We start from the raw sequence: 27,972 nt of genomic DNA, 5'->3' as shown, positions 1-27,972 counted from the left end.
ATTTTTATTTTATTTCCTTTTTATCCATACATACAATTAAAAGTATATTTGTAAATCTTTAAATGTTCTGATGAATTTAAAATGAAGGACCCTAGATGTAAACAAGTGGTTTTTCTGGTTTTATCCTTATTTCCTGTACTTTCGTTTGAACTGTACCCATTCTACTAACTGTGAATAAAAAAAATCATCAATGAATCAATCAATCATCAGCCTTGGAATCCTGCGGTTTCCCATTGGTCCACAGGGAGGAAATCTCCTCCCCATTGGTCATGCACATCAGTCAATGAGGGGCGAGGTTCCTGCGAGACCTCATTCCACGGAGCGCTGTGATTGGGTGGATGTGATTCATAACGAATGCGTTTATGCGGCGCTCTCAGTCTCAGTTTGAATTCCGACCACCTGACAAGGAAGCGAGTAGAGTAGAGCAGACAAACAAACAAACAAACAAACATTTTTTGTCTATTTTATAATCTATTTTTAAGGTTTCATTTCCAATTCCCGAACAGGTAACGTCGTTTTTTCTTCACCGTTACGTTAATGTATATCGTTATGGATGAGTTTAGTAGTTAGCTAAAGTAAACGTAGCCCCATATGTGCCCTCTCCCTACGCTCATTCTGTAGCTCCGAGATGAGGTCACACACTAGCCCCCTCCCACGCGTTTCAGGAACGGCCTTCAACGGCGCAAGCTTCCGCAGTGTACATTTCTTATCCTTACCACACCATTAATCCAAAAAGTGTATGGACAATGCACCTTTACATTAATTCATACATAGGAGCGGCGCAGAAAATCCCGCCGCTCCTATGTATGAAAGCCTTTACGTCCCGTCTTTTGTCAGTCGCTTCCATGTTTATCAAGGAAGTTGAAAAGCTTTAGCGCCTCCCCGGCGCCTCCCCTGGTCGAAATTTCCAACTGACTTCAGTTCACTCGACATGCACGCGCACACGCACACTTCCTTGATAAACATGGAAGCGACTGACAAAAGACGGGACGTAAAGGCTTTCATACATAGGAGCGGCGGGATTTTCTGCGCCGCTCCTATGTATGAATTAGTGTAAAGGTGCATTGTCCATACACTTTTTGGATTAATGGTGTGGTAAGGATAAGAAATGTACACTGCGGAAGCTTGCGCCGTTGAAGGCCGTTCCTGAAACGCGTGGGAGGGGGCTAGTGTGTGACCTCATCTCGGAGCTACAGAATGAGCGTAGGGAGAGGGCACATATGGGGCTAAAGTAAACGCTGCTAAGCTAACAACACAGTGTTATAAATTAACATTTTGGCAAGAACATTTGAGCATATCTACGTATTTACGCCTGTGGTTGCAAATGGTTCACGAACGTTCCTGGTAAAACTAAATACTTTACTGTTCAGTCACGGTCACATTATTATATAGCTTGACTGTGTGTGCGTGCGTGTAGCCCAAAATAGACTCCTAGTTTTTTTTCTCTCCAATTCTGACGAATCTCTAAGAGAGTCTAACCGGCACTACTGCCAAATGATTGGAAGGGGCGAACCTTTTTGTGTTGATGTGTAGGCATTAGGCAACCTTGATCAACTCAAATCGTGTGTTTGTACAAGTTATTAAGTAATCCCAAACTGCCAATTTAACATGTGCACACTGCCCAGTCTTAAGGGGTAGCATTCACCTTTTTAAGACCCATGTTGTGGTCGGTACTAGATGTGCAAGGCAAGCCCACAATGTGTGCATTGCGTTGCATCAAGTAGACTATTTTCGGCTGTGAACCCAATGAGTTGGAAGGAACCCAGGTCCGGTGCATGTAAATGTATGATTATTGCCACCACAGGTTACTATGAGAACCTGTGGTCGCAATAATCAATATGAGAGATTACTATGAGAACCTGTCCCTCCGCCAATTCGTCACACCTCCATATATTGTTGTCAGTCCATCACACCTCGTGACATGTCATGCCACCATATATGGCCCCGGCCCTATCTGGGCCGGTCCAGGTTGTTCCTCCAGTCCAGAAAGAAAGATTTGATTTAGATTTGTCACAGTATGCCTGAAAAAGCAGTCTGCAAGAAGGTGCACCGCTAGGCGAGCAACATGCTATTTTGAATGGTTAAAAAGACATGGATGCTTTCCCACTTTTAATTGGTTATTTTTCCATTGTGTTTGGCTCTAGCATCCATCATGGCCATCGAAGCCACTCAAAACCTCTCCAGGAGGCTGATGCAGGAACTGGACGAGTTTGTGGCTGAGATCGACCTTGTCCACATGGTATGGCTGAAGGAGATCGAGCAGGCGGCGTACTTCATGTTCTCTGGGTAGGTTTTAAAACTTGTTTCCCTTATTAAATGTAATGCAACAATATATAAAGTTGAGTGTTTTTAAAGGTGCTGTTGTAACTCGTGTGGAGGAGGCTTCACTTCCAGACTGTATGACAGAAGTAATTTGAAAATGGCAGGAGGCAACAGTCTGGCAACGCGGGACTAATCAGAAGATTATTAAAATTATGAATGATATCAGAATAGAGATCATACCAAAAATATCAGTTGGCCTGCAGAACCTTAACCTAAGCGACATGCCCAATATGGGAAACATTGTTGAAATCGTAATGGCTGATCTACAAGCTCCCAACATGCCTAGCCCCTCTCGGAACCCTCCGAAAGCTTTTATGATTGGACCTAGCTTTGCGTAGGGTTCCTGGACATTACAACATTTTCTAATGCGATTGTTGGAACGCGGACCTAAACAAACTCATCGTTTAGTCGGTCTGCACGGTATTACTAAGTTTTTTCCTGTTATGGTTTCCGAATGTGCAAACTATAAGTACCTGACATACCTCTGAGAATATCTCCTGTGTCGCGGAAGCCGTTAAGTAAAAATTAAAAATTAAAAATGTCGCTTTGATTTCCTCTTGTTTATTTACTGTTTATTGTACCGCCTCCCGATGTGCGGTTGGCTTGTGCCGGCTACGTCATAGCTATAAGGCCACTAGCTAGCCAGATAGGCGGTACAATGAGGTGTCAATAAACAAGGTAGGAAGAAGCGACATTTTTAATCAAACATAGATTAAAAATACTTAACGGCTTCCGCGACACAGGAGATATTCTCAGAGGTATGTCAGGTACTTATAGTTCGCACATTCGGAAACCATAACAGGAATAAACGTCGTAAAACCGCGCAGAATCTTTTCTCCTTACGTGTTTACATTGTATTTATGTGTGCATACCTGGTGGCAGCCCAGCGTGAACCAGGACCCACTGGGTAAAGTCATAAAAGTGTCAGAAACTTTACTACATTTGGGTTCTGCTTGTGGGGCTACCAACATGCCATGCTGTGAACTTGTCAATCAGCCATTTTGGTGCTTTACAAGATGGAAAGGAAGCCAAGTATAGAACCCTGAGGGAAGTATATAGGGCTGAAGTCAATGTCTAATGTAGTCTACTCTGCGACTGCAAGCTACTTGTTTTTAATGGAGTGAGTGAATCCAGCAGCACTGACTGAGCTACAGATGATGCTACTTGTCTTTATTTCAGTGAATCCAACACTGAGCCAGAGCTCATGCCAAAAACGCCGTCGCAGAAAAGACGCCCTCGCAAGAAGCGGATTTCTATGGCACTTCAAGAGGAGGCTCAAACCAGGAGGAGGTTAGTTGCTTACATTGGCATGGGATTAAACCTGTCAATCACCAGTCATTTTCATTCCATAGAAGTCATGCTGACTCATAAACGTCATGCTGCATCCTGCATTGCTGTATGAAAGCATGTTGCACCATGAAAATGGCCGATCTACAAGCTCTCACTGCGTTTTGTCTTTTGTGTGAGAGCTTGTAGATGTGCTATATTTGGTTTATTTAAAATATATTTTATGATTGGAGCATTTTATGCAGTGGTCAAACATAGCCTGGCTTCAGCCCCTGATTCGCTAACCAGTAGTAACCATGCCCATTATAAAAATGTGTTCTTGAATAATGAAGTGAAAGGAAAAAATGTGTCGGGCTAGGTCAAACTGGTAATATAGTATGTTCAGAAGAAGCATCTTCTGGCCTAGTCTTGGATATTTCATATAAAAGCAAAGTTTACATATTGTTAATTCTTGGAGGGTGCTCCATTCATACTGTTTCACAAATTGTAAATCAAGATTTCGATCCATGTGTCTAGATCCTACTTTATTAACTTGACATTGTGTGTGTGAGGGGTTCTGGAAATCTTTAAAAAAACTACTTTATTTTTTGTAGGTTTTCCAAGGGGAGACGCAGCAATTTGGCTGCCTCCTCTATGAAGAAACTGGACCTGGTCTTGGAGGAGGTGATGGCGCCTCGGCCTTCCTCCACCTCCTCTGTGGCTGTCATGGAGCCCCAGCCTTCCACCTCTGAGGGCATGGGCTCGGTCTCTCTGGAGGTGGCAGACGAGGAGCAGCCACTGAGCACCATGGTCAAAGCGGAGCCTGTAGAGCACTCCACAGATATGAACGGTACCGTGACTACCGTCACAATCCCCTTATTGATTGAAAACGTAATGGTCAAATGTGAACAGCTCGTGGAACAGTCAGACGTTAACGCTAAAAGGATAACGCCAAAAGTACTGGGGTTTCGTGTCGATTGTGGTCCTATGTATTCATCAACATGGTGTACAGAATAGCAATAAATGGAAAACGCTATGTACAAAGGAAAAACGGCGGCAGTGAGTGACACCACCTTTCTATGGGAGTTTGCATTTCTCTCCTTGTGATCTCCTGAAGTATTTCAGGCCTACATAGTTTAATGGATCGTGTAGGTGGAATTCCAATTTTCTTTTTGTGGCAGAGTAGTAGGAAACGACTGTTATGCACACCTGATGATCTAAGTACAAAATGACCTGAACACCATCTAAATCTTAAAAAGATAGGAAAAAAGACAACTTTATTTAAGCAACGTTTTATAGACTTTCTATAACAACCGTAGTGTACTGGCCATTTGTCGACGACAATAAATGGCTCTGAGGCACCAGGTATCGTGAATCTTATGCAGGGATAAATGAGTCCAATGTCCAAGCAGCTCTTGCAGGTTTGGTATTTTATTCCATTTCTTTTACAGACATTCGGCAAACATTATGGGAATAACTGCTTCGCTTTGACCCTGTCACCCTGCTAAAAACTTGTGCACCTCCCTAGTGCCAAACTGAATGTGTGCCTGTCTGATGACGGTTAAATACATTCACCTGTGCGCCTCCAATTGTCCAATACCTTCAAAATAAAAGCTTGTGACTGGAACACAAAATTCACTGAAATAATCACGCATACAATAATTCTACCTTGTCTGTCCTCAGAGTATCGTCCTTGTCGGGTGTCCACCACGCTGCCGAAAGCCGTGGTGAGGATCTCTGTCGGCGACCGGCGCTCTGCCGAGGCGGCCAGGCCTCCACAGCTGGAGCCAGAGCCCTCCTCCCCTGACCGCACGGCCACCAGCGTGGCCTCCCCTAACCGCATGGCCGCCAGCGTGGCCTCCCCCGGCCGTATGGCTACAGTGGAAACGCCTACCAGGCCGAGGGTCTCGCTGTCGCTGCGTCACTCTGCAGCAGGCCTGCGTCACAGCCTGACCCGGGAGTCTGTCCGCAGAGCCTCCAGGAGGTCACTGCTGAGGAAGTTTAAGGCTCACGCCTCCAGCTCACCCTGCAGTGGTAAGTGTTCACAACATGTAATATTCAGTAACTCAACTCTAGTGGCAAGTGTTCACATGTTATGTTCAGTGACTCCATTCTAGTGGTAAGTGTTTTTATTGTCACATCACAAGTGTGTGAAATTTGTTTTTATGCCATGTTATTTCGATAGAGGGTGGTGGGGGCTTATAACCTGACGCTGCCAGATCCAAAAAGCTTGCTACACAAATTTGTTTCACAGCTTATTTGGATCTGGGATCGCGGAAGCAAATTCGATGACGGGGCTGTTCCTTTTTTTCAAGATACATGGTAGATGATTGGATGGGAGCGTCTGTCTATCACCGTGTGGGCGTGCAAACACAACCAATCATATCGACGTGTCTATATACCGTCACATCCGCATCCCGCCTTTAGCTCACGCTGATTGGTTCGGTACGAAGCAGATCTGACTCAGGGCTCAACTCCGTCAGAGATCCCAGATGAGTGTTGTGTTGGGGAATATGTTTCCGCAATACCGCCCTCATCTGGCAGCGTCAGGTTAGGGGGCTTAGGGGTAAGGTACATTTTATTTATAAAGAACCTTTCAAAACAAATGTCACAAGGTGCTGAAAAAACGAGAGCATGACATAGATCAACAATAAAACTACACCCCAATGCAACGCAGTAGAGTAGTAATAAAATATATAAACGTACAGTACATGGATATAGACAGAATTACAAACCAAAGTGCTTACAAAACAAATGGGTTTTTAGCAGCTTTTTGAAGGTATCGACAGATTCTGCCCTCCTTAGGGAAAGGGGTAGTTCATTCCATAAGGTAGGGGCTACGAACACAATTTGAGAACTGGGGAACTGCAGAAGGGCAAACAAATTATCTATCTATTCTACATATTTACACTTGGTACCTGAGAGGTAGGATGTAAAGGTGTGTGAGAAACATAGCAGCAGTTGTATACTCTACAATACATGATATACTATGGAAAAAAATGCAAAACATGATACCAGACCAGTACTTTCCATAACTGTGCGTTTATTTTTATATTGTCTTAGACTGGTGTATTTTCTCTGACCTGTGAAGCACTTTGGTACAATGAGTTGTTTTTAAAGATGCTATACAAATTTGATTTGAGTACTAGTAGTAATTTTCAGCACTGATCAACACCGACATCAGTTTGGCACATTGGATCCTTTAGGTTGTATAGTGAAGTTATGGTGAATTGTCGTCTTTCTTTGTAGAAGACACCCCTGCAGAGACAGAAGATGAGGATGAACACCAACCAGAGTGAGTCTTTATTCTAAAAGGTGTGATGTTGAGTAGGGTCAGAGTCGTCAGACAAATTTGACAGTAAAGACTCCTGCTTCACCCACTCTGAAGGATGTATCACTGTCTTGCGTTCTAGTGTTTATTTCGTTGACTACCTTTTTTTTTTTTTTTTTTCACTGACAAAAAATAAATGGAAACTAAATGAACTAAGCTATGATGACAAACTAAATATACTGACAATTTCGTCAACAAATAAAAACTAGACTAAAATGTTAGGAAGGGACTAGGGGACAGGAGAACCAGTAGAAGTAATTTTACACTTGCTTGAGAATGTGGATCCGCTATTTTCAGCAAGTGTAAACGGTCATTACGATGGCCAACCAAAATACTTTTTAGTCGACTAAATCAACTGTACATTTAGTAGACTAAAATCTTATGATATTTAGTCTACTAAAACTAGACTAACACTAGTCTAGTTGTCGTATCTAGTGTCGTATCTAGTTTTTGACCAGTCCATGCACCTAGACAACCACGTCAAATCACTCACTCGCACCTGTTTCTTTCACCTCAGAAATATTGCAAAACTCCGGTCCATCATCTCCCACTCTGAGCTAGAACTGTCCGTACATGCATTTATATCTTCCAGGTTAGACTACTGTAATTCACTCTTCACCTGTCTCAACAAAACATCCATTGACAAACTACAACTGGTTCACAATGCAGCTGCCAGATTACTCACCAGGTCAAAAAAGTCATGTCACATCACACCCATTCTAGCCTCACTGCATTGGCTCCCAGTACAATACAGAATACATTTCAAAATCCTCACTTTCACCCACAAAGCACTCCACGGCCAAGCCCCTGCCTACATCACCGAACTGATTCAACCCTACACAAACACACGTTCACTCCGTTCAGCCGATCAGCACCTCCTCGTGGTCCCCAGGACCAGATTAAAAACTAAGGGTGACCGAGCCTTTGTAGTGACAGCCCCCAGACTGTGGAACGCCCTCCCCCTGGACCTAAGAACTGTCCTTCCTGAGGCCTCTTTTAAAAAACTGAAAACATTCATGTTCAGACAGGCATTTGGTCACCTATAACACTGTTTTTCTACTGTTTATGTTTTTATCTTTGTGTTTTTATTGTCCTTTTGTTGCTATGTTTTTTCACTGTTGACCCTGTGATAATGGCTGCCTGCTGTTACAGTTTTATTTTTGTACTATTGTAAAGCACTCGTGCTGAGAAGGGTGCTATATAAATAAAGGTCATTTATTCATTCAAAACATTCAAGTTGACTAAAATGTGACAACTAAATTAACTATTGAAGAGACTATGACTAAAATCAAAATTTGCTGCCAAAAACGACACTTGTGTGTGTGTCCCCCCCCTTAATATTACTTCCCTCTTCATCTAATGTGTTAAAACATTAATTATCCAGCGTAATCCTAATATTCTTTCAGCAAGAGGGAGCTGTCTCAAATTATCTCGGCTATATATTACTGTTTATAAGTGTATTTTGCAAACATTTTGTCTTTCAGGGAGCTGTCGGAGGCTGCTGAGACTGAGGAACCAGAGGTCTGTCTGTGAACATTACATTTTAACTATCTGTCTATTGACATTACATACATTACATGAATATAATATTATTAATGACCTTGTCTTCTGACTGGAAGAGTGGCATTGCATTTACAAAAGATGTTTGCTTTCTTGTGGCAGCAGCAACTGAGTTCTTTCTCATTATCTATATAGTCCTTACATAATAGTTCTTGTGGCAGCAGTACTAGTAGGTTAACAGCGTTTTCTCTCTTGTGACTGCAGGAGTTTGCCAGTGGCAGCAGTAACAGTGTGACTCGGGCCAGTAGTCGCTCTGCTGTTGCAAACTCGAGATCACAGACAGCTGGTAAGACATGAGGGTGTCTTATACCCTAAAAGAAATGCATGTTTTAATTCAGTGATCAGAAGCAGGGATGACATCACCCAGTCCCACGTATATAAAACTATTGACCAGAGGGGGGCATCAGATCCCCACAAATCCGACTTTTAGAGTGTCTGCTAAAGCACCTGTGATCATTGTACACATGATTAATTTAAATAAATGATTTGCAATGATACATCCAAATAAATTACCTTTCCGTTTGTAGATGCAGCTGTTGAGGCACCTGTGAGGTAAGTACTGCTTTTGATTTGTGTTCAAACTGTGATGGCTGTTTAGTCAATTTGTGTTTGATAAACTGTATTTAGTGTTGTAAATGTTATTTTAATCGTCAGTCAAATGGTTGGTTTACATGGTGTCTAAAAACGTGTGTCAATATACAAGTTAAACAAGATACAATTTATGAGCCGCTGAATCATGAAGTGTGTTCATGTCATCATGCTCTTTAGAGCTTCCAGGAGTACCAAACGAAAGCCTGAAGAACATGCAGATGGCAGCCAGAAGAAAGTGGTAAGATAAAAGTGCTTTATCTGGGGTTGGGACGTGAATGTGAATGTGTTAACCCATTTAAACCTGATGCCGATTCTTCTAAATCCTAAAAGTTTGGTTTGTCTGTGGTGCTCAACATTTTTCATGTCAAGGATCCCCAAAATTATCTGCATTTGACTGCGGACTCCATCTCAAAATGTTGTTCCAAGGACCCCCAGAAGCAAAGCTTTGAGTTAAAAACATTCGCTGTGAAAGATTTGGGCCACATTTTCCCGAAAATTGCTAAAATATGACATGATGATATTATCTATCAAATCTGGGTTCGGGACACCCAATGGCACGCAGTTGATTAGAGAATTGCCAAGTTGCGTGATCCAACACGACGGTCGGGTGATGAATACATACAAATAAGGTTGTTTTTTCCCCCCCAGGTGAGGCCCAACATGAAGACTTTCCTCCAGACTGTCCACCGGAACCAGATGTTGATGGCTCCAAACTCTCTGGGTCGCACAGCTGTCATGAAGTCCTTCATTAAACACAACACTCCTCTGAAGGTGGACACGGTGGTACGTCAACACACCTTACTGTCGCACCTCTGAAGGTGGACATAGTGGTAGTAGTCAACACAACGTACTGTCACTGTTGGTAACTGTGTGCAAAGAAACTGGACGTGATGAGCAGAATCTGATCAGTCGCCTCAGCTCAGCCCCTAGTGTGAAAGCATTTTTATAGTCTGTTTCTGGCGAATGTAACTAATTCCGTGGCTGTAACGTTAGCATTCCTCACAGTCTGTTTCTTCATAGCCATGAGTAAAACCACTGGGAACATTGTTTATTTTTGGATCACAGTTCTTATTTGACAATATAAAGTCTATGGGAATTTAATTCAGAATGGGGAGGAGACTGTGTAAATTGACCAATGAGCATTTTATGACTAACACTTGTCCTCAATGAGTCAAACTTTAGAGGAATCGATGTACGCCAGTGTTTTCAAATTAGCCAGGCTGCCTTGCCGTATGGGACTCTAAAATAAGTCTCTACGCAATGCATCAGTTTATGTTTTTGCACCGCTACCGCTCACACACAGTAGTAGCCTACGGGACTTCTCGGACCCACTCAGGTGTTGCACATATTGATAGACGGACCTGAGTTCTGAGGTAATGGAACCTATCCCGGCCCAAGTGATTTAGATAAAATACAGATCCTGCCCGCATGGGTCTCGGGTCCTGTCTAGTATTTTCAGGGCGCGTGAAGAGCTCTAGTCCAGATGTAGAACTCCGAATGTTGGTTAATGTAGTCTGATGTAGAAATATGACTGTTGGTTAATGTAGTCTGATGTAGAAATATGACTGTTGGGTAATGTCGTGTGTTGTAGTCGGATGTAGAAATATGAATGTTGGGTAATGTAGTGTGTTGTAGAAATATGAATGTTGGGTAGTGTGTTGTAGAAATATGACTGTTGGGTAATGTCGTGTGTTGTAGTCGGATGTAGAAATATGAATGTTGGGTAATGTAGTGTGTTGTAGAAATATGAATGTAGTCTGATGTAGAAATAGGAATGTTGGGTAATGTAGTCGGATGTAGAAATATGAATGTTGGGTAATGTAGTCGGATGTAGAAATATGAATGTTGGGTAATGTAGTGTGTTGTCAGATTTAGAAATATGAATGTAGTGTGTTGTAGTCGGATGTTGGGTAATGTGTGTTGTAGTCAGATGTAGAAATATGATTGTTGGGTAATGTAGTCATATGTGTCCTCTCCAGCAGACGCTGGGTGTTGTGGTAAGTGATTTGATTCACAACATTGTTTCCATAACACATTGGACAACTCCTCATTGGTTCACCACTTCCTAGTTATGTTTGTGTTATAACAACTCTTTACACCACGGTTGTAAAACTAATAATTGTACTTTATTGGGAATCTGTTGTTACAGGCTGTCAAACTCATTTTAGGACACTGTTCACGCCATTTAAAGGGATTATTTCACCTTCACTTGGGGTCATTTTAACATTCATTCTGGCTTTTGTGTGCATCCCGGACAGGTTTTTTATTTATTTTGTACGTTGCTTGATTCTGTATTTAGATTTGAGGGGATAAAATGAATGGAAAAAATGTCACTCTCCAGAACATCTACTATACAGTGATACATGTTTAACACCGATAACTACATCTAGCTGCATGTTAACATGGAAAGTTAAACTATAACTACCACAAAGTTCAGTATTTTCATATTGGTATATTTGGGGTTCTTTCACCTGGGAAGCTGGGAGTTTCTACAGTATTGCTAAAACCCAGTCCTCACCAATTATGCACAATGCAACCACTTAAAACACAATCTCCCCCAAAAACTACAATTCACTAATTTATCTTTGTAACGCATGAAACGGTGTGTTTGCATGGTGACAACTGTTTGGTAAAGGACTGGACTTAACGGCTTCAGGGTGGATTGAACTTGAGTGCATTTTGTTTCCCATCAGGCAAAAGAACGCCAGAAGCTGGAAGTGCTCAAGAAGAAGCAGGAGCAGGAAGAAGAGAGAATGAATAAGATGGAGGAAGAGAAGAAGAGGAAACAGGAGGAACTGAAAAGGTACAGAATGTGACCATGAATTATTTTAGTCTGGTTTTACTGTAGAACTGCGTTCAGGTGCTTTAACTTCATAACCATGTTCAGATGGTTTAACTTTATAACTTGACTGTTACAACAGACAATTATGTACCAAACGCAACCCACCTGAACACCAAGTATGTGTGTTGCACTCATGAAGAATTGTCTTGTTTATGACCGACTTAAATCATCCAATCCACCAAACTGTCAATGGCAACTGCAGAATACGTTTTATTTAGATTTGTATATATTTTTCTCCCAAGAGTGCGACCTACATGAAATGGGCGTGAAATGGGCTTTCCAACTGTAAAAGTTATTGCCATATTAAAACTTAAATGATATAATGTGTACCAGCACCGATTTCCTCATTGTCCGCCCTTGATGTTTGTAGGAAGAGGGAGGAGAGGCTGAAGAAAGCGGCTGAAGCCAGAGCCAAAGAAGAACAAAAGGCAGAGGAAAAAAAGAAGACCAAGATGGAACAGAAAAGAGTTCAGATGGAGGAGAAGAATGACAAGGTAACAAACTCTCCTTAATTTCCTTCCTGGTGACGTTTCCCCTATTTTGTTTTGTAATGTTGTGTTTTAGGACTTCTAAGCTACATGATACTGACATGCACTAAATGTGATTTACAACTTCTTTAAATGACACAATACTGATTTTAACAATGCCATTTTCAGGCTTTGTGTGCTTTTTATTTCCCATCCTTGTAATTGCAAACAGCCTGTATATTCACCGTACTTTTATCTGTAACTGTGTTTAAGTGAAAATCCACCTCGACTACTCAATTAGCCAAAAGCCATTGGCCAATCCAAATAGTTTAGCAACCGTTGCTAAGGATGGCAAGCTTTCATCACCTCATAGCTTTCAATTTTTTTTTTTTTAATGGTTCTTGTGGTGTTTAACATGCACAGCTTAATGTTGGGAAAGTTACACGACTGCCACCCAGGTGATGGCAATAATACTAATCACCGTAGTCTTACAGTGCATTTATATTATGATTATAGAACTCTGTGGTCGTAAGTTGATTGAGTTGGATACTGTTTCTCCCTCTAACATGTCCTTGTATTTCTAGTTTATTTAAATGTCGTGCACATTTGTCCAGTGCCTAGCCTACTACAGTCTTGGTTGACGAGATTTAGAAGATGTTTTGAACCTCTATCACTGAAAATTATCGCTTATTTATATGAAGAAATCCCGTCACTTAACATGCATCTCAATGGGTGAGAAGGAAAGCTTGCCATTTCTCCCCTCTTAGTAACCGGTGAGAAGGAAAGCTTGCCATTTCTCCCCTCTTAGTAACTGTTGCTAACTTGCCTGTTGCACAAGGACTGGTTGGGGAGGGACTTTGCAACGGGCTAATTCTTTGACTCGACGTTTGTTTCCAGCTTCGTGCTGAGCGCTTGGTGGAGGAGAAGCTGAAGAAGCAGCTGGCGTTAAAACATCAGGAGGAGATTGACAGCAGGAGGAAGCTAGAGGAGGAGACGCGACTGAAGAAGATTCAACAGGCTGTAAGTAGACTGCAGGTCACCTGACATTTATGTTAACCTACATTCTTTCTAATAGAGATGCTCCGAACAATCGGCATCCGATGTTCACTCCAAATGAGTCGATCGGTGATCGTCAATTTACCCCATCTTATACCATTTAAGTGGTGTAAAAGTCAATCGTATAGTATATCATTTTGCATCTTTGACAGGCCTAAACATTCTCCCCTTCCTCCTCACACACAGGAACAGTTTGGACGTGGGTTTTGACATGTAATTCTGGAAATATTAAAATGTTCCCCTTACGCACAAGAATGGTGTCGGTATCGGCCGATCATGAGAAACAATCTGGATTGGTCCCAAAAAGCCTGATCGGAGCATACCTTATTTATATATATTTCAATTGACAGTACACTCTTTAATTTCTATTAACAGTATTCACTTTATTTTTTTCAGTTACAAGGAAAATATATCATAGCATTTCTATTAACGGTACACACAGTACAATGATTTTGCTTATTGCTGGCTGTTACCGACAATAAGCCTCCCCGACCTACTTACTGTTGACTAAAATGACTGTTGGAACATTTCATTCTAAATAGTCTTCAGTCACACAAATCAAAGTCACAACAAAATAATTGCTAGTTTACAGCAGTGTCTCCCTCACAGTAAATTAAAGAAAATCCTTGCACCAAAGTGTCTTGTTTTGCACATTTGTTTCAGGTAACATTTTGAGCCACCACTCAAGACTCGGACCTTAAAGAGATGAATGACGAGTAATCGATAGAAATAATATTTATTTAACTTTAATTCTTTTCATATTTTAACCACTTGACATTTTAAACCCGGTAGCCCAATTTAACCACCGACTGCTCTTGACAAGCCAGCTTTCCTCTGCTGTCAGTGTAACGCACATTGCAAAGTGCTTTGGATGAAGATCCCATATAAACCATTTAACTTAAGGTTTGGTACGTTCTCTCGTCAGGAGGAGGAGGAGGAGAAGCGTCAGCAGGCCCTGCAGGCCAAGCGGAGAGCGGAGGAGGAGGTGCACAGAGCTCACAAGCTGGCCGAGGCACGCAGAGCTCAGGAGTTGAAGAAGGAACAGGAGAGGGCTGAACGGTACAAACTGAACCTTCACTGAACCCTGAAACTACTTGATGATCCTGGCTAATCTTTATTGAATAACGTCAAAGATTTAAACGCGGTACAGTCGGACATTATTAATCAAAAATGTTGCACCTGTGGATTCAGACATTAAGGCTAAAAGGATAAGTCCTGGGAACTTCCATTGTGGATCTGCTACCTTTTGATGCTTTTGCGTGAAGCTGTATGATCAACTAGACTAGAGCATTATTTACAACAAACACGAGTGTAGAATAGAGTTATCTGCCCGACACCAACAATGTACTGTGACACTTTAACGCAACAGTTACTTTACTGAACTCTACGGTCTACTATAACACTATACTACTACTATACATTATAGCAGTTGTGTTACTAAGTTGTATTGTTTGTCTTCAGGGAGCGAGCAGAGGCTCTTCAGAGGGGAGTAGAGAAATCTGCCAGAGAGGAGAGGAAAGAGGCTGAGGAGAAGGAGCGGAAAGAGGCTGAGAAAAGAAAGGCGCTGGAAGACAAGATGAAGAAGGTAAACATGCGCTGCTGGTTAAAACTAAGCCGTGCTGTGGGTTAAAACTAACCTGTGGCTTCCGGTTAGGGTTGGGTTTTGGTCTCATGACTGTAGGACTGTTGGTATGTTGGACCAAACGCATGCACCTGAAAAACCAAACTGCTTCTGGAGCTCAATGTAAAACTTAACACCAGAAACCGTTGACCACATGTACCCTAGCATCCCTCACATGTACCCTAGCATCCCTCACATGTACCCTAGCATCCCTATTCTGGGCATGTTGTAACAGGCCAACGTTCTGTGAGACTAGCTGATCTAAAAGCTCACACGACGTGTGACAACTTTCGTTTTTTTTTTCCAACCAAGGTTCAGGTTTTAGGTTATAAGAGGGTAAAAGATTAGTGTTAATCTTTTAATTTGCTGCTTTCTTTTTCTTTTTTTTTTAACTACATTTTTATCCCACAATTTTGTAACCCAGTTTTCTTTTCACCCAGTACCAATTATCTAATGTAATCCTGGGCGCTACACTTCCTCTGCCAACCTGGGGGGGCAGCGGACTGACCTCATGCCTCCTTCTATGCATGAGGAGTCCAAGCTGCTTTTCACCTGCCGGACGTAGCGCGTGGAAGGGACACGTTATTCCGACCAGTTCCTTTCCCCTCCATCAGGCGCCCCGGCTGGCCAGGGGGAGGTAGTTTTAGAGACCAGGATTACGGCATGTTTTTGTGAGGGTATCTACCCTAGGGGACACGGGGAGAACATGCAAACTCCACACAGAAAGGCCCTATCGCCAACCCCCGCCTTGGGTATGGGCACTGATGATGCGGAGGAGGGAACACGCCGCCAGTGCCCACAGCTCGAATGCCCCCGCCAGCTGTCAAAAACGGCTAAAATCCCTAAAACAAAAAGCAGCAAATGGAGAAAAAATAACACCTTTTACCTAAAACCTAAAGCTTGGTTGAAAAACGGTTGTCCTTTAAACAACTGTGAAGAACTTGTAGATCTGCTATTTTTGCAACATTTGAGTGACACTGTAAAGTATAAAATGGGATATTTATGGAAAAGATGCAAGGTTTCTGTCTGACAATGACGATATTAACACTATCTACTGCTGTAGGAAGAGCAGCAGAGATTGGCTGAAGAAGAGAGGGCTGCTAAACAGCGCTTGGCTGAAGAAGCAGCTAAGATGCAGGTTAGTTTGCAAAGAATCACATTTATCAACCATGTATTTTATCATAATGTAATGTAGACTTGTTTAGATTTACATATGGACCAAGTTGAAATTACAGAAGCCACTTTCTAGCTGTTAAACTTGTATGCCATTGTTCTGACTTGTTTGACTAGGGTCGATGAAAGACTTAATGGGCTGTTGGGACTTGGCCTTTTTCTGTGGATGACGGTCTTTTCCTGCATAAAATGTAACTGCTAGGTCATTAAATGTTGTTGATGTGACATGAGCAATGACTTCATATTTGTGTGGTTCCTCCAGCAGCCTTTAGGACAGTCTGCAGCATGCATCAACGTCACTTTCGATGTGGAGGTAAAATCAAAACACTATTTAAGTAAAGTTATTTTTACAGTTGATGTGGAGATAAATCACCACATGAAACCTACTTTTAGATTTGACAGGGGCTTTTCCAAGCCTTTATTTCATGGGAGACAGTTGAGTAAAGTGTTTTACCCAGGTGGACAGGATTTTGAGATTAGGTTTAGGCATCATTTCTGAGGTTGGGATTAAGGTTGGAGTGAGGCATGTTTGCGGGTGGGTTTCTGTGGTTAAGGTTGGGTTCAATCATGGTCTTTCTCAAGTTAAATCTTAGGGTTTAGGCACAACCTGGGCAACACACCAATGAAAGGGGGAGTCCTGACAGGAAATGGTGGTAGAGAGGCAGGAAGAAAGCAATGGGGGATGGAAACAAACCCAGACTGTCTTAGCAACAACTGATCCTGCTATATTTAACTTATTTATATTTAACAACTTTCATCCATTGTATTTGGGTCAGTTTAGTTAAATCTTTCATGGACAAATAATTAACACAATGTCTTTAATCTAATTGGTTTGACTGTAACAAGCTGCTCTGATGTAAAGCGTTAAACATTCTCTTTGTGTGTGTGTGTGTGTGTGTGTGTGTGTGTGTGTGTGTGTGTGTGTGTGTGTTCAGAGTTCATTGATGAGTCCAGCGGGGAAGGGCGGACCTGCTGGAATGAACGTTACCATGGATCTTCCGGTAAAACACGCACGCACACTCGCAGACTATGTCTTGTGGCTAAGTAAGAGTAGGGAAAGCAATGGGAACAGAATGCTTCCTGTACTCTTAACACTCCCCTTGCCCAGGGTTATTTAATCCATTAAATCATAGCGCCCAATCGATTTATAGCAACGGAACACTTTTACAGACGGACCGGAAGTTATGCCGGATGTGGCTGGAGCAGCTAAATGTAGCCAAAACACTCTAAAGACGATCGACAACGGGAGGCATGATTAAATTAAATCTAACACGACTGGACAGCGGTGGGCCATCTAACACAGGGTGAACTTCGTCCTGGGCGATTGGGATGTTAACTGTTTTAAACTCAAACCACCACTCTTGTAGCTTATTGCTTTTCTAAAACTTCTACCAAATATGGAAAATTTACTAGAATTTCTACAATCCGCCAAACCAGGAAGTTGTGCAAATAATGGAAGGTATTCCCTTTCATCATTTGCACAACTTCAAAGTGGAGGCTGTGCTGTGCGTCACGTTATCCGACTTGTTCTAAAGTGATCGATTAACTAATTTAGGGAAGCGGTCTGAACCTTAACATGCCCTGCCGACATTCCGTGGTCTCTTGGTTTTGTTACTTGGGCTTGTTTTTCTTGACCAGATTTAGCTGGCAAGTTATCTTGACCGATGCTGGGTTCATCCTTTACCTTGTACAGTTTATACACATTGTACATATAGTATATTCAGACTGAGTCTTGGTTTACTCGGGCTGTCCCTCAGTATGTCTTTAAGTCACTCTGGATAAGAGCATCTGCTAAATGCCGACATTGTCCCCTTGTCATATGAAATTCCTGAATGGTAGACTGACATTATTACAAGATCTAGTGATGCTGACACAAGCGTTCCTCGGGTGTTTATGTCCATGCTGATCATAATTTTGTTGTGTTTCTACAGCAGTCTCCACAGACCTACGTCATTACGCCTAAAGGTGCAAACAAGACCGTCAAGTTGACGGGCAACTCTGACGATTATGGGATGGACCAGAAAAGTGACGACTCGACGGATGATGAGTCGGCACCACGAAAACCCATTCCATCCTGGGCGGAAGGTGAGCTGGCACCACACACTACAAAATTATCTTTAACATTCTCTCATATCTTAAACCTGCACACGTTCAGGCCTGACGTCAATTAAAACAAAATGTTTTCTAAATCCTCCAGTTTTCTGAAATAAATATTTTCATGATTTTTCAAAAATGGCAGACCTACAAGCTCGTAGCACGGCACTCGGTGGCGTGCTATGAGCTTGTAGATCTGCTATTTTTCAATGGCTAAATTATAACTGTTTAAAACACAAAGGGGTTCCCACCCAAAATGGGTAAAAAAAAAAGATGAACCCCTCACACTAGAGGATAATCTTGCCTGAGATTCACTCCCACTCTAGGCTGGGGTTTTAGATAATTAAAATTGTTTTAATTATCTGTTTACGCCCTAATGCTGCGTTCGCACTGGCAGATATTAAAGATGCGCTGCTACACACCCGATATAACGGCTTTGTATCTAAAGTTTAAACCAGCTTAACTTATTTGTGGCTCAGTTTGTAGTTGACCAATGTCTGAATGTCAGACAACAGTCTTGTCAAAACTTGACTATTGTAACTCCCTCCTTACTGGCCTTAACCTGACGCTGCCAGATGAGGGCGGTATTGCGGAAACATATTCCCCAACACAACACTCATCTGGGATCTCTGACGGAGTTGAGCCCTGAGTCAGATCTGCTTTGTACCGAACCAATCAGCGTGAGCTAAAGGCGGGATGCGGATGTGACGGTATATAGACACGTCGATATGATTGGTTGTGTTTGCACGCCCACACGGTGATAGACAGACGCTCCCATCCAATCATCTACCATGTATCTTGAAAAAAAGGAACAGCCCCGTCATCGAATTTGCTTCCGCGATCCCAGATCCAAATAAGCTGTGAAACAAATTTGTGTAGCAAGCTTTTTGGATCTGGCAGCGTCAGGTTATACTGGCCTACCAGCATGTGCACTTAAGCCTCTCCAGCTGATCCAAAATGCCGAAGCTCGCTTGGTCTTCAACCAGCCAAAATTCTCACATGTCTCCCCCCTGCTCCGCTCCCTCCACTGGCTCCCGGTCGCTGCCCGCACAGAATACAAAACTCTGATGCTGGCATTCAAAGCAACCAAAGGTATGGCTCCCCCATATCTTGCAAGTATGATTGAACCCTACAAACCCTCCCGCGCACTCAGATCAGCTAACGCAGGGAAGCTGGAAGTACCCTCACTAAAAACGCCGGGACAACGCTCCACACGTCCCAAACTCTTCTCCCTTCTGGCTCCAAAACTGTGGAATGCACTTCCCATGGCAGTCAGAACTGCAGCATCACTCCCAATCTTCCGCCGTAGTCTGAAAACCCACCTTTTCAGACTCCATCATGGCCCATAGCACTTACTCTACCCTAGATAGCACTTCTGTAGACTTAGATAGCATTTGAAACAGACTTATAGCATGTTATGTAGACAGCACTAGAATTGCATTGTATATAGTCATAGCACGCCATAGTACATATGTATAGCATAGTAGTATATATGTAAAGTTTATACGTATAAATTTCATTATATAGATATTCCACTGTTACTTTCTTAGCTTACGCATGTTTCATGATGAATGTTTTTATGTGATGTATTCCCATGCTTTTGTTCTTGCTTAATGTAAGTCGCTCTGGATTAAGAGCGTCTGCTAAATGCCTAAACTGTAAACTGTAATGTGTCTGCCTTCCATTGGAAATTAATGGTAGCTTTGTACTGCACCTTCATGTCGCTGTCTTCCATTTTAAATGAATGATGGCAAGTAGCTTTGCTTTTATGCTGTGCTACAAATGTCTGTATCTTCATGTGGCTCTTCCATTGGAAAAGAAGGGTAGCTTTGTACTATATTGTCTCTGGCTTCCATTGGAAATGAATGATGGCCTCTATCTTGGCTTTTATGCTGTGTTCACACTGGCAGCTACAGTTAGTTTAATGTTTTTGTTCTCCAAAAGGTCAAGCGCTGCAGCAGACTCTCCTTAGAGAGTACTTCAACCCTCCAGACCTCCATGCTCTCTTTGGAACCATCTCTCCTCCCAACCTGGAGGAGATATTCTACACAAAGAAACCTCGCTTCAACAAGAGGACCAGCTCTGCTGTCTGGCACTCTCCACCAATGGCAAAATAGGGATGCTTTTTATTTATTATAACAGTTCTGTAACTTGAGTGTTCAAATGTACCTTTGCGGGTCCATTTGGTTCAAATTGTACACTCCGTTATGGTGGTCCATTGTGGTCCTTTCCTTGAAATGTACGTTTTGAGAAGACTAAGTCCACGTACGGTTTCAAATGTGATGAAGACCATATCCCAAACCTATGGGAAACTAGTTTTATAAAGAGTCTTTTGCATTGTTTTAAAGTGATTTGGGGGGGGGGGTTATTTCTCTTTTCAGATTTGTTAATAAATTCTTATTTTGTTAAAATGACATCTTTATGGTGAAGTGTTATTCGTGTTCAGTTTTGTGAATTTTGATGTGCTGATCCCAAATTTTTCTTTCAGTGAGTTGATGGAAGTCTTAATCAGTCCTACTTAATCAATTTAATCAATCAATTCCAACCATCTGCTAATGCTAGTATGCTACTAGTCCTACATACTTACACCTAGAAACCCCATTTAAACGTATTTATTCATTTTACAGTGGACCTGTTTGCCTGAAAAGGAATCTTTGAAATGTTGCATAGTTTTAGAAATGTAGTGCTTTCAAATTTACAATGGGGCTCAATGGCAGACATTGGCACGTCAAAAATCACTTTCACCTAGAAACTCCATTCACACTTTTTATTATTCAGCTTACTGTGGAGATGCATGCTTTTTACTGAGTTAGTTAACTTAAACGCCCAATGCATTCTCTATGGCAATAGCACAAACTTTGGCATGCTACTACTCCTACATACAAAATGATGAAAAGCGAGGATATATTTTTTTCTTTCTGAAATTCAAAAAATGATGGGCTATAACCCATCGATTTTTTTTCTTTTCAAAAATGCTGAAAAACTGCATGCTATAGTATGCCGTATATGGGCTATAGCCCATGGTCCAAAATGATGAGAAACGAGGCTAACTTTTTTTTCAAAATTTCAAAAAACATGGGCTATAACCTTTCGTTTTTGTCATTTCGTCATTTTTTTCAAATCTTCAAAAATGATGAAAAACGGCGCGCTATAGTATGCCGTACGATATGGGCAATAGCCCATGGTCCAAAATGATGAGAAACGAGGCTAACTTGTTTTTTCAAAATTTCAAAAAACATGGGCTATAACCCATCGTTTTTGTCATTTCGTCATTTTTTTCAAATCTTCAAAAATGATGAAAAACGGCGCGCTATAGTATGCCGTACGATATGGGCTATAGCCCACGGTCCAAAATGATGAGAAACGAGGCTAACTTTTTTTTTCAAAATTTCAAAAAACATGGGCTATAACCTTTCGTTTTTGTCATTTCGTCATTTTTTTCAAATCTTCAAAAATGATGAAAAACTGCGAGCTATAGTATGCCGTACGATATGGGCTATAGCCCACGGTCCAAAATGATGAGAAACGAGGCTAACTTTTTTTTTCAAAATTTCAAAAAACATGGGCTATAACCTTTCGTTTTTGTCATTTCGTCATTTTTTTCAAATCTTCAAAAATGATGAAAAACTGCGCGCTATAGTATGCCGTACGATATGGGCTATAGCCCACGGTCCAAAATGATGAGAAACGAGGCTAACTTTTTTTTTCAAAATTTCAAAAAACATGGGCTATAACCCATCGTTTTTGTCATTTCGTCATTTTTTTCAAATCTTCAAAAATGATGAAAAACGGCGCGCTATAGTATGCCGTACGATATGGGCTATAGCCCACGGTCCAAAATGATAAGAAACGAGGCTAACTTTTTTTTTCAAAATTTCAAAAAACATGGGCTATAACCTTTCGTTTTTGTCATTTCGTCATTTTTTTCAAATCTTCAAAAATGATGAAAAACGGCGCGCTATAGTATGCCGTACGATATGGGCTATAGCCCACGGTCCAAAATGATGAGAAACAAGGCTAACTTTTTTTTTCAAAATTTCAAAAAACATGGGCTATAACCTTTCGTTTTTGTCATTTCGTCATTTTTTTCAAATCTTCAAAAATGATGAAAAACGGCGCGCTATAGTATGCCGTACGATATGGGCAATAGCCCATGGTCCAAAATGATGAGAAACGAGGCTAACTTTTTTTTTCAAAATTTCAAAAAACATGGGCTATAACCCATCGTTTTTGTCATTTCGTCATTTTTTTCAAATCTTCAAAAATGATGAAAAACGGCGCGCTATAGTATGCCGTACGATATGGGCTATAGCCCACGGTCCAAAATGATGAGAAACGAGGCTAACTTTTTTTTTCAAAATTTCAAAAAACATGGGCTATAACCTTTCGTTTTTGTCATTTCGTCATTTTTTTCAAATCTTCAAAAATGATGAAAAACTGCGCGCTATAGTATGCCGTACGATATGGGCTATAGCCCACGGTCCAAAATGATGAGAAACGAGGCTAACTTTTTTTTTCAAAATTTCAAAAAACATGGGCTATAACCTTTCGTTTTTGTCATTTCGTCATTTTTTTCAAATCTTCAAAAATGATGAAAAACGGCGCGCTATAGTATGCCGTACGATATGGGCTATAGCCCACGGTCCAAAATGATGAGAAACGAGGCTAACTTTTTTTTTCAAAATTTCAAAAAACATGGGTTATAACCTTTCGTTTTTGTCATTTCGTCATTTTTTTCAAATCTTCAAAAATGATGAAAAACTGCGCGCTATAGTATGCCGTACGATATGGGCTATAGCCCACGGTCCAAAATGATAAGAAACGAGGCTAACTTTTTTTTTCAAAATTTCAAAAAACATGGGCTATAACCTTTCGTTTTTGTCATTTTGTCATTTTTTTCAAATCTTCAAAAATGATGAAAAACGGCGCGCTATAGTATGCCGTACGATATGGGCTATAGCCCACGGTCCAAAATGATGAGAAACGAGGCTAACTTTTTTTTTCAAAATTTCAAAAAACATGGGCTATAACCCATCGTTTTTGTCATTTCGTCATTTTTTTCAAATCTTCAAAAATGATGAAAAACGGCGCGCTATAGTATGCCGTACGATATGGGCTATAGCCCACGGTCCAAAATGATGAGAAACGAGGCTAACTTTTTTTTTCAAAATTTCAAAAAACATGGGCTATAACCTTTCGTTTTTGTCATTTCGTCATTTTTTTCAAATCTTCAAAAATGATGAAAAACGGCGCGCTATAGTATGCCGTACGATATGGGCTATAGCCCACGGTCCAAAATGATGAGAAACGAGGCTAACTTTTTTTTTCAAAATTTCAAAAAACATGGGCTATAACCTTTCGTTTTTGTCATTTCGTCATTTTTTTTAAATCTTCAAAAATGATGAAAAACTGCGCGCTATAGTATGCCGTACGATATGGGCTATAGCCCACGGTCCAAAATGATGAGAAACGAGGCTAACTTTTTTTTTCAAAATTTCAAAAAACATGGGCTATAACCCATCGTTTTTGTCATTTCGTCATTTTTTTCAAATCTTCAAAAATGATGAAAAACGGCGCGCTATAGTATGCCGTACGATATGGGCTATAGCCCACGGTCCAAAATGATAAGAAACGAGGCTAACTTTTTTTTTCAAAATTTCAAAAAACATGGGCTATAACCTTTCGTTTTTGTCATTTCGTCATTTTTTTCAAATCTTCAAAAATGATGAAAAACGGCGCGCTATAGTATGCCGTACGATATGGGCTATAGCCCACGGTCCAAAATGATGAGAAACAAGGCTAACTTTTTTTTTCAAAATTTCAAAAAACATGGGCTATAACCTTTCGTTTTTGTCATTTCGTCATTTTTTTCAAATCTTCAAAAATGATGAAAAACGGCGCGCTATAGTATGCCGTACGATATGGGCAATAGCCCATGGTCCAAAATGATGAGAAACGAGGCTAACTTTTTTTTTCAAAATTTCAAAAAACATGGGCTATAACCCATCGTTTTTGTCATTTCGTCATTTTTTTCAAATCTTCAAAAATGATGAAAAACGGCGCGCTATAGTATGCCGTACGATATGGGCTATAGCCCACGGTCCAAAATGATGAGAAACGAGGCTAACTTTTTTTTTCAAAATTTCAAAAAACATGGGCTATAACCTTTCGTTTTTGTCATTTCGTCATTTTTTTCAAATCTTCAAAAATGATGAAAAACTGCGCGCTATAGTATGCCGTACGATATGGGCTATAGCCCACGGTCCAAAATGATGAGAAACGAGGCTAACTTTTTTTTTCAAAATTTCAAAAAACATGGGCTATTACCTTTCGTTTTTGTCATTTCGTCATTTTTTTCAAATCTTCAAAAATGATGAAAAACGGCGCGCTATAGTATGCCGTACGATATGGGCTATAGCCCACGGTCCAAAATGATGAGAAACGAGGCTAACTTTTTTTTTCAAAATTTCAAAAAACATGGGCTATAACCTTTCGTTTTTGTCATTTCGTCATTTTTTTCAAATCTTCAAAAATGATGAAAAACTGCGCGCTATAGTATGCCGTACGATATGGGCTATAGCCCACGGTCCAAAATGATGAGAAACGAGGCTAACTTTTTTTTTCAAAATTTCAAAAAACATGGGCTATAACCTTTCGTTTTTGTCATTTCGTCATTTTTTTCAAATCTTCAAAAATGATGAAAAACTGCGCGCTATAGTATGCCGTACGATATGGGCTATAGCCCACGGTCCAAAATGATGAGAAACGAGGCTAACTTTTTTTTTCAAAATTTCAAAAAACATGGGCTATAACCCATCGTTTTTGTCATTTCGTCATTTTTTTCAAATCTTCAAAAATGATGAAAAACGGCGCGCTATAGTATGCCGTACGATATGGGCTATAGCCCACGGTCCAAAATGATAAGAAACGAGGCTAACTTTTTTTTTCAAAATTTCAAAAAACATGGGCTATAACCTTTCGTTTTTGTCATTTTGTCATTTTTTTCAAATCTTCAAAAATGATGAAAAACGGCGCGCTATAGTATGCCGTACGATATGGGCTATAGCCCACGGTCCAAAATGATGAGAAACGAGGCTAACTTTTTTTTTCAAAATTTCAAAAAACATGGGCTATAACCCATCGTTTTTGTCATTTCGTCATTTTTTTCAAATCTTCAAAAATGATGAAAAACGGCGCGCTATAGTATGCCGTACGATATGGGCTATAGCCCACGGTCCAAAATGATAAGAAACGAGGCTAACTTTTTTTTTCAAAATTTCAAAAAACATGGGCTATAACCTTTCGTTTTTGTCATTTTGTCATTTTTTTCAAATCTTCAAAAATGATGAAAAACGGCGCGCTATAGTATGCCGTACGATATGGGCTATAGCCCACGGTCCAAAATGATGAGAAACGAGGCTAACTTTTTTTTTCAAAATTTCAAAAAACATGGGCTATAACCCATCGTTTTTGTCATTTCGTCATTTTTTTCAAATCTTCAAAAATGATGAAAAACGGCGCGCTATAGTATGCCGTACGATATGGGCTATAGCCCACGGTCCAAAATGATGAGAAACGAGGCTAACTTTTTTTTTCAAAATTTCAAAAAACATGGGCTATAACCTTTCGTTTTTGTCATTTCGTCATTTTTTTCAAATCTTCAAAAATGATGAAAAACGGCGCGCTATAGTATGCCGTACGATATGGGCTATAGCCCACGGTCCAAAATGATGAGAAACGAGGCTAACTTTTTTTTTCAAAATTTCAAAAAACATGGGCTATAACCTTTCGTTTTTGTCATTTCGTCATTTTTTTCAAATCTTCAAAAATGATGAAAAACTGCGCGCTATAGTATGCCGTACGATATGGGCTATAGCCCACGGTCCAAAATGATGAGAAACGAGGCTAACTTTTTTTTTCAAAATTTCAAAAAACATGGGCTATAACCTTTCGTTTTTGTCATTTCGTCATTTTTTTCAAATCTTCAAAAATGATGAAAAACTGCGCGCTATAGTATGCCGTACGATATGGGCTATAGCCCACGGTCCAAAATGATGAGAAACGAGGCTAACTTTTTTTTTCAAAATTTCAAAAAACATGGGCTATAACCTTTCGTTTTTGTCATTTCGTCATTTTTTTCAAATCTTCAAAAATGATGAAAAACTGCGCGCTATAGTATGCCGTACGATATGGGCTATAGCCCACGGTCCAAAATGATGAGAAACGAGGCTAACCTTTTTTTTCAAAATTTCAAAAAACATGGGCTATAACCTTTCGTTTTTGTCATTTCGTCATTTTTTTCAAATCTTCAAAAATGATGAAAAACTGCGCGCTATAGTATGCCGTACGATATGGGCTATAGCCCACGGTCCAAAATGATGAGAAACGAGGCTAACTTTTTTTTTCAAAATTTCAAAAAATATGGGCTATAACCCATCGTTTTTGTCATTTCGTCATTTTTTTCAAATCTTCAAAAATGATGAAAAACGGCGCGCTATAGTATGCCGTACGATATGGGCTATAGCCCACGGTCCAAAATGATAAGAAACGAGGCTAACTTTTTTTTTCAAAATTTCAAAAAACATGGGCTATAACCTTTCGTTTTTGTCATTTTGTCATTTTTTTCAAATCTTCAAAAATGATGAAAAACGGCGCGCTATAGTATGCCGTACGATATGGGCTATAGCCCACGGTCCAAAATGATGAGAAACGAGGCTAACTTTTTTTTTCAAAATTTCAAAAAACATGGGCTATAACCTTTCGTTTTTGTCATTTCGTCATTTTTTTCAAATCTTCAAAAATGATGAAAAACTGCGCGCTATAGTATGCCGTACGATATGGGCTATAGCCCACGGTCCAAAATGATGAGAAACGAGGCTAACTTTTTTTTTCAAAATTTCAAAAAACATGGGCTATAACCTTTCGTTTTTGTCATTTCGTCATTTTTTTCAAATCTTCAAAAATAATGAAAAACTGCGCGCTATAGTATGCCGTACGATATGGGCTATAGCCCACGGTCCAAAATGATGAGAAACGAGGCTAACTTTTTTTTTCAAAATTTCAAAAAACATGGGCTATAACCCATCGTTTTTGTCATTTCGTCATTTTTTTCAAATCTTCAAAAATGATGAAAAACGGCGCGCTATAGTATGCCGTACGATATGGGCTATAGCCCACGGTCCAAAATGATAAGAAACGAGGCTAACTTTTTTTTTCAAAATTTCAAAAAACATGGGCTATAACCTTTCGTTTTTGTCATTTTGTCATTTTTTTCAAATTTTCAAAAATGATGAAAAACGGCGCGCTATAGTATGCCGTACGATATGGGCTATAGCCCACGGTCCAAAATGATGAGAAACGAGGCTAACTTTTTTTTTCAAAATTTCAAAAAACATGGGCTATAACCCATCGTTTTTGTCATTTCGTCATTTTTTTCAAATCTTCAAAAATGATGAAAAACGGCGCGCTATAGTATGCCGTAAGATATGGGCTATAGCCCACGGTCCAAAATGATGAGAAACGAGGCTAACTTTTTTTTTCAAAATTTCAAAAAACATGGGCTATAACCTTTCGTTTTTGTCATTTCGTCATTTTTTTCAAATCTTCAAAAATGATGAAAAACGGCGCGCTATAGTATGCCGTACGATAT

The 27,972-nt window shown here is 40.5% G+C and overlaps 1 protein-coding gene across 4 annotated transcripts; it reads left to right on the top strand.

The window, feature by feature from the left end:
• Positions 1-400: 400 nt before the first annotated feature.
• On the top strand, positions 401-20,641 carry LOC308315228 (inner centromere protein-like). 4 transcript variants are annotated; one of them, XM_080763100.1, is made up of 21 exons: positions 401-506; positions 2,145-2,286; positions 3,502-3,612; positions 4,203-4,438; positions 5,272-5,622; positions 6,838-6,883; positions 8,404-8,440; positions 8,684-8,765; positions 9,007-9,031; positions 9,257-9,308; positions 9,719-9,853; positions 11,764-11,873; positions 12,283-12,406; positions 13,277-13,399; positions 14,361-14,494; positions 14,897-15,020; positions 16,120-16,194; positions 16,492-16,542; positions 17,165-17,230; positions 18,161-18,314; positions 20,268-20,641. In XM_080763100.1, exons 2-21 carry the CDS (start codon positions 2,153-2,155, stop codon positions 20,438-20,440), a joined length of 2,343 nt encoding a protein of 780 aa, XP_080619226.1. In that variant the 5' UTR covers positions 401-506; positions 2,145-2,152; the 3' UTR covers positions 20,441-20,641. The 4 variants fall into 4 exon arrangements, with proteins under 4 accessions (XP_080619226.1, XP_080619224.1, XP_080619225.1 ...); XM_080763098.1 differs by having other exon boundaries at positions 9,248-9,308; positions 14,364-14,494; XM_080763099.1 differs by having other exon boundaries at positions 9,248-9,308; positions 16,495-16,542.
• Positions 20,642-27,972: the final 7,331 nt, after the last annotated feature.

This window comes from Protomyctophum bolini (assembly GCF_963924005.1).
Source record: "Protomyctophum bolini genome assembly, chromosome: 5".
NCBI lineage: Eukaryota > Metazoa > Chordata > Actinopteri > Myctophiformes > Myctophidae > Protomyctophum > Protomyctophum bolini.
This window is presented reverse-complemented; position numbering and strand designations above follow the sequence as displayed.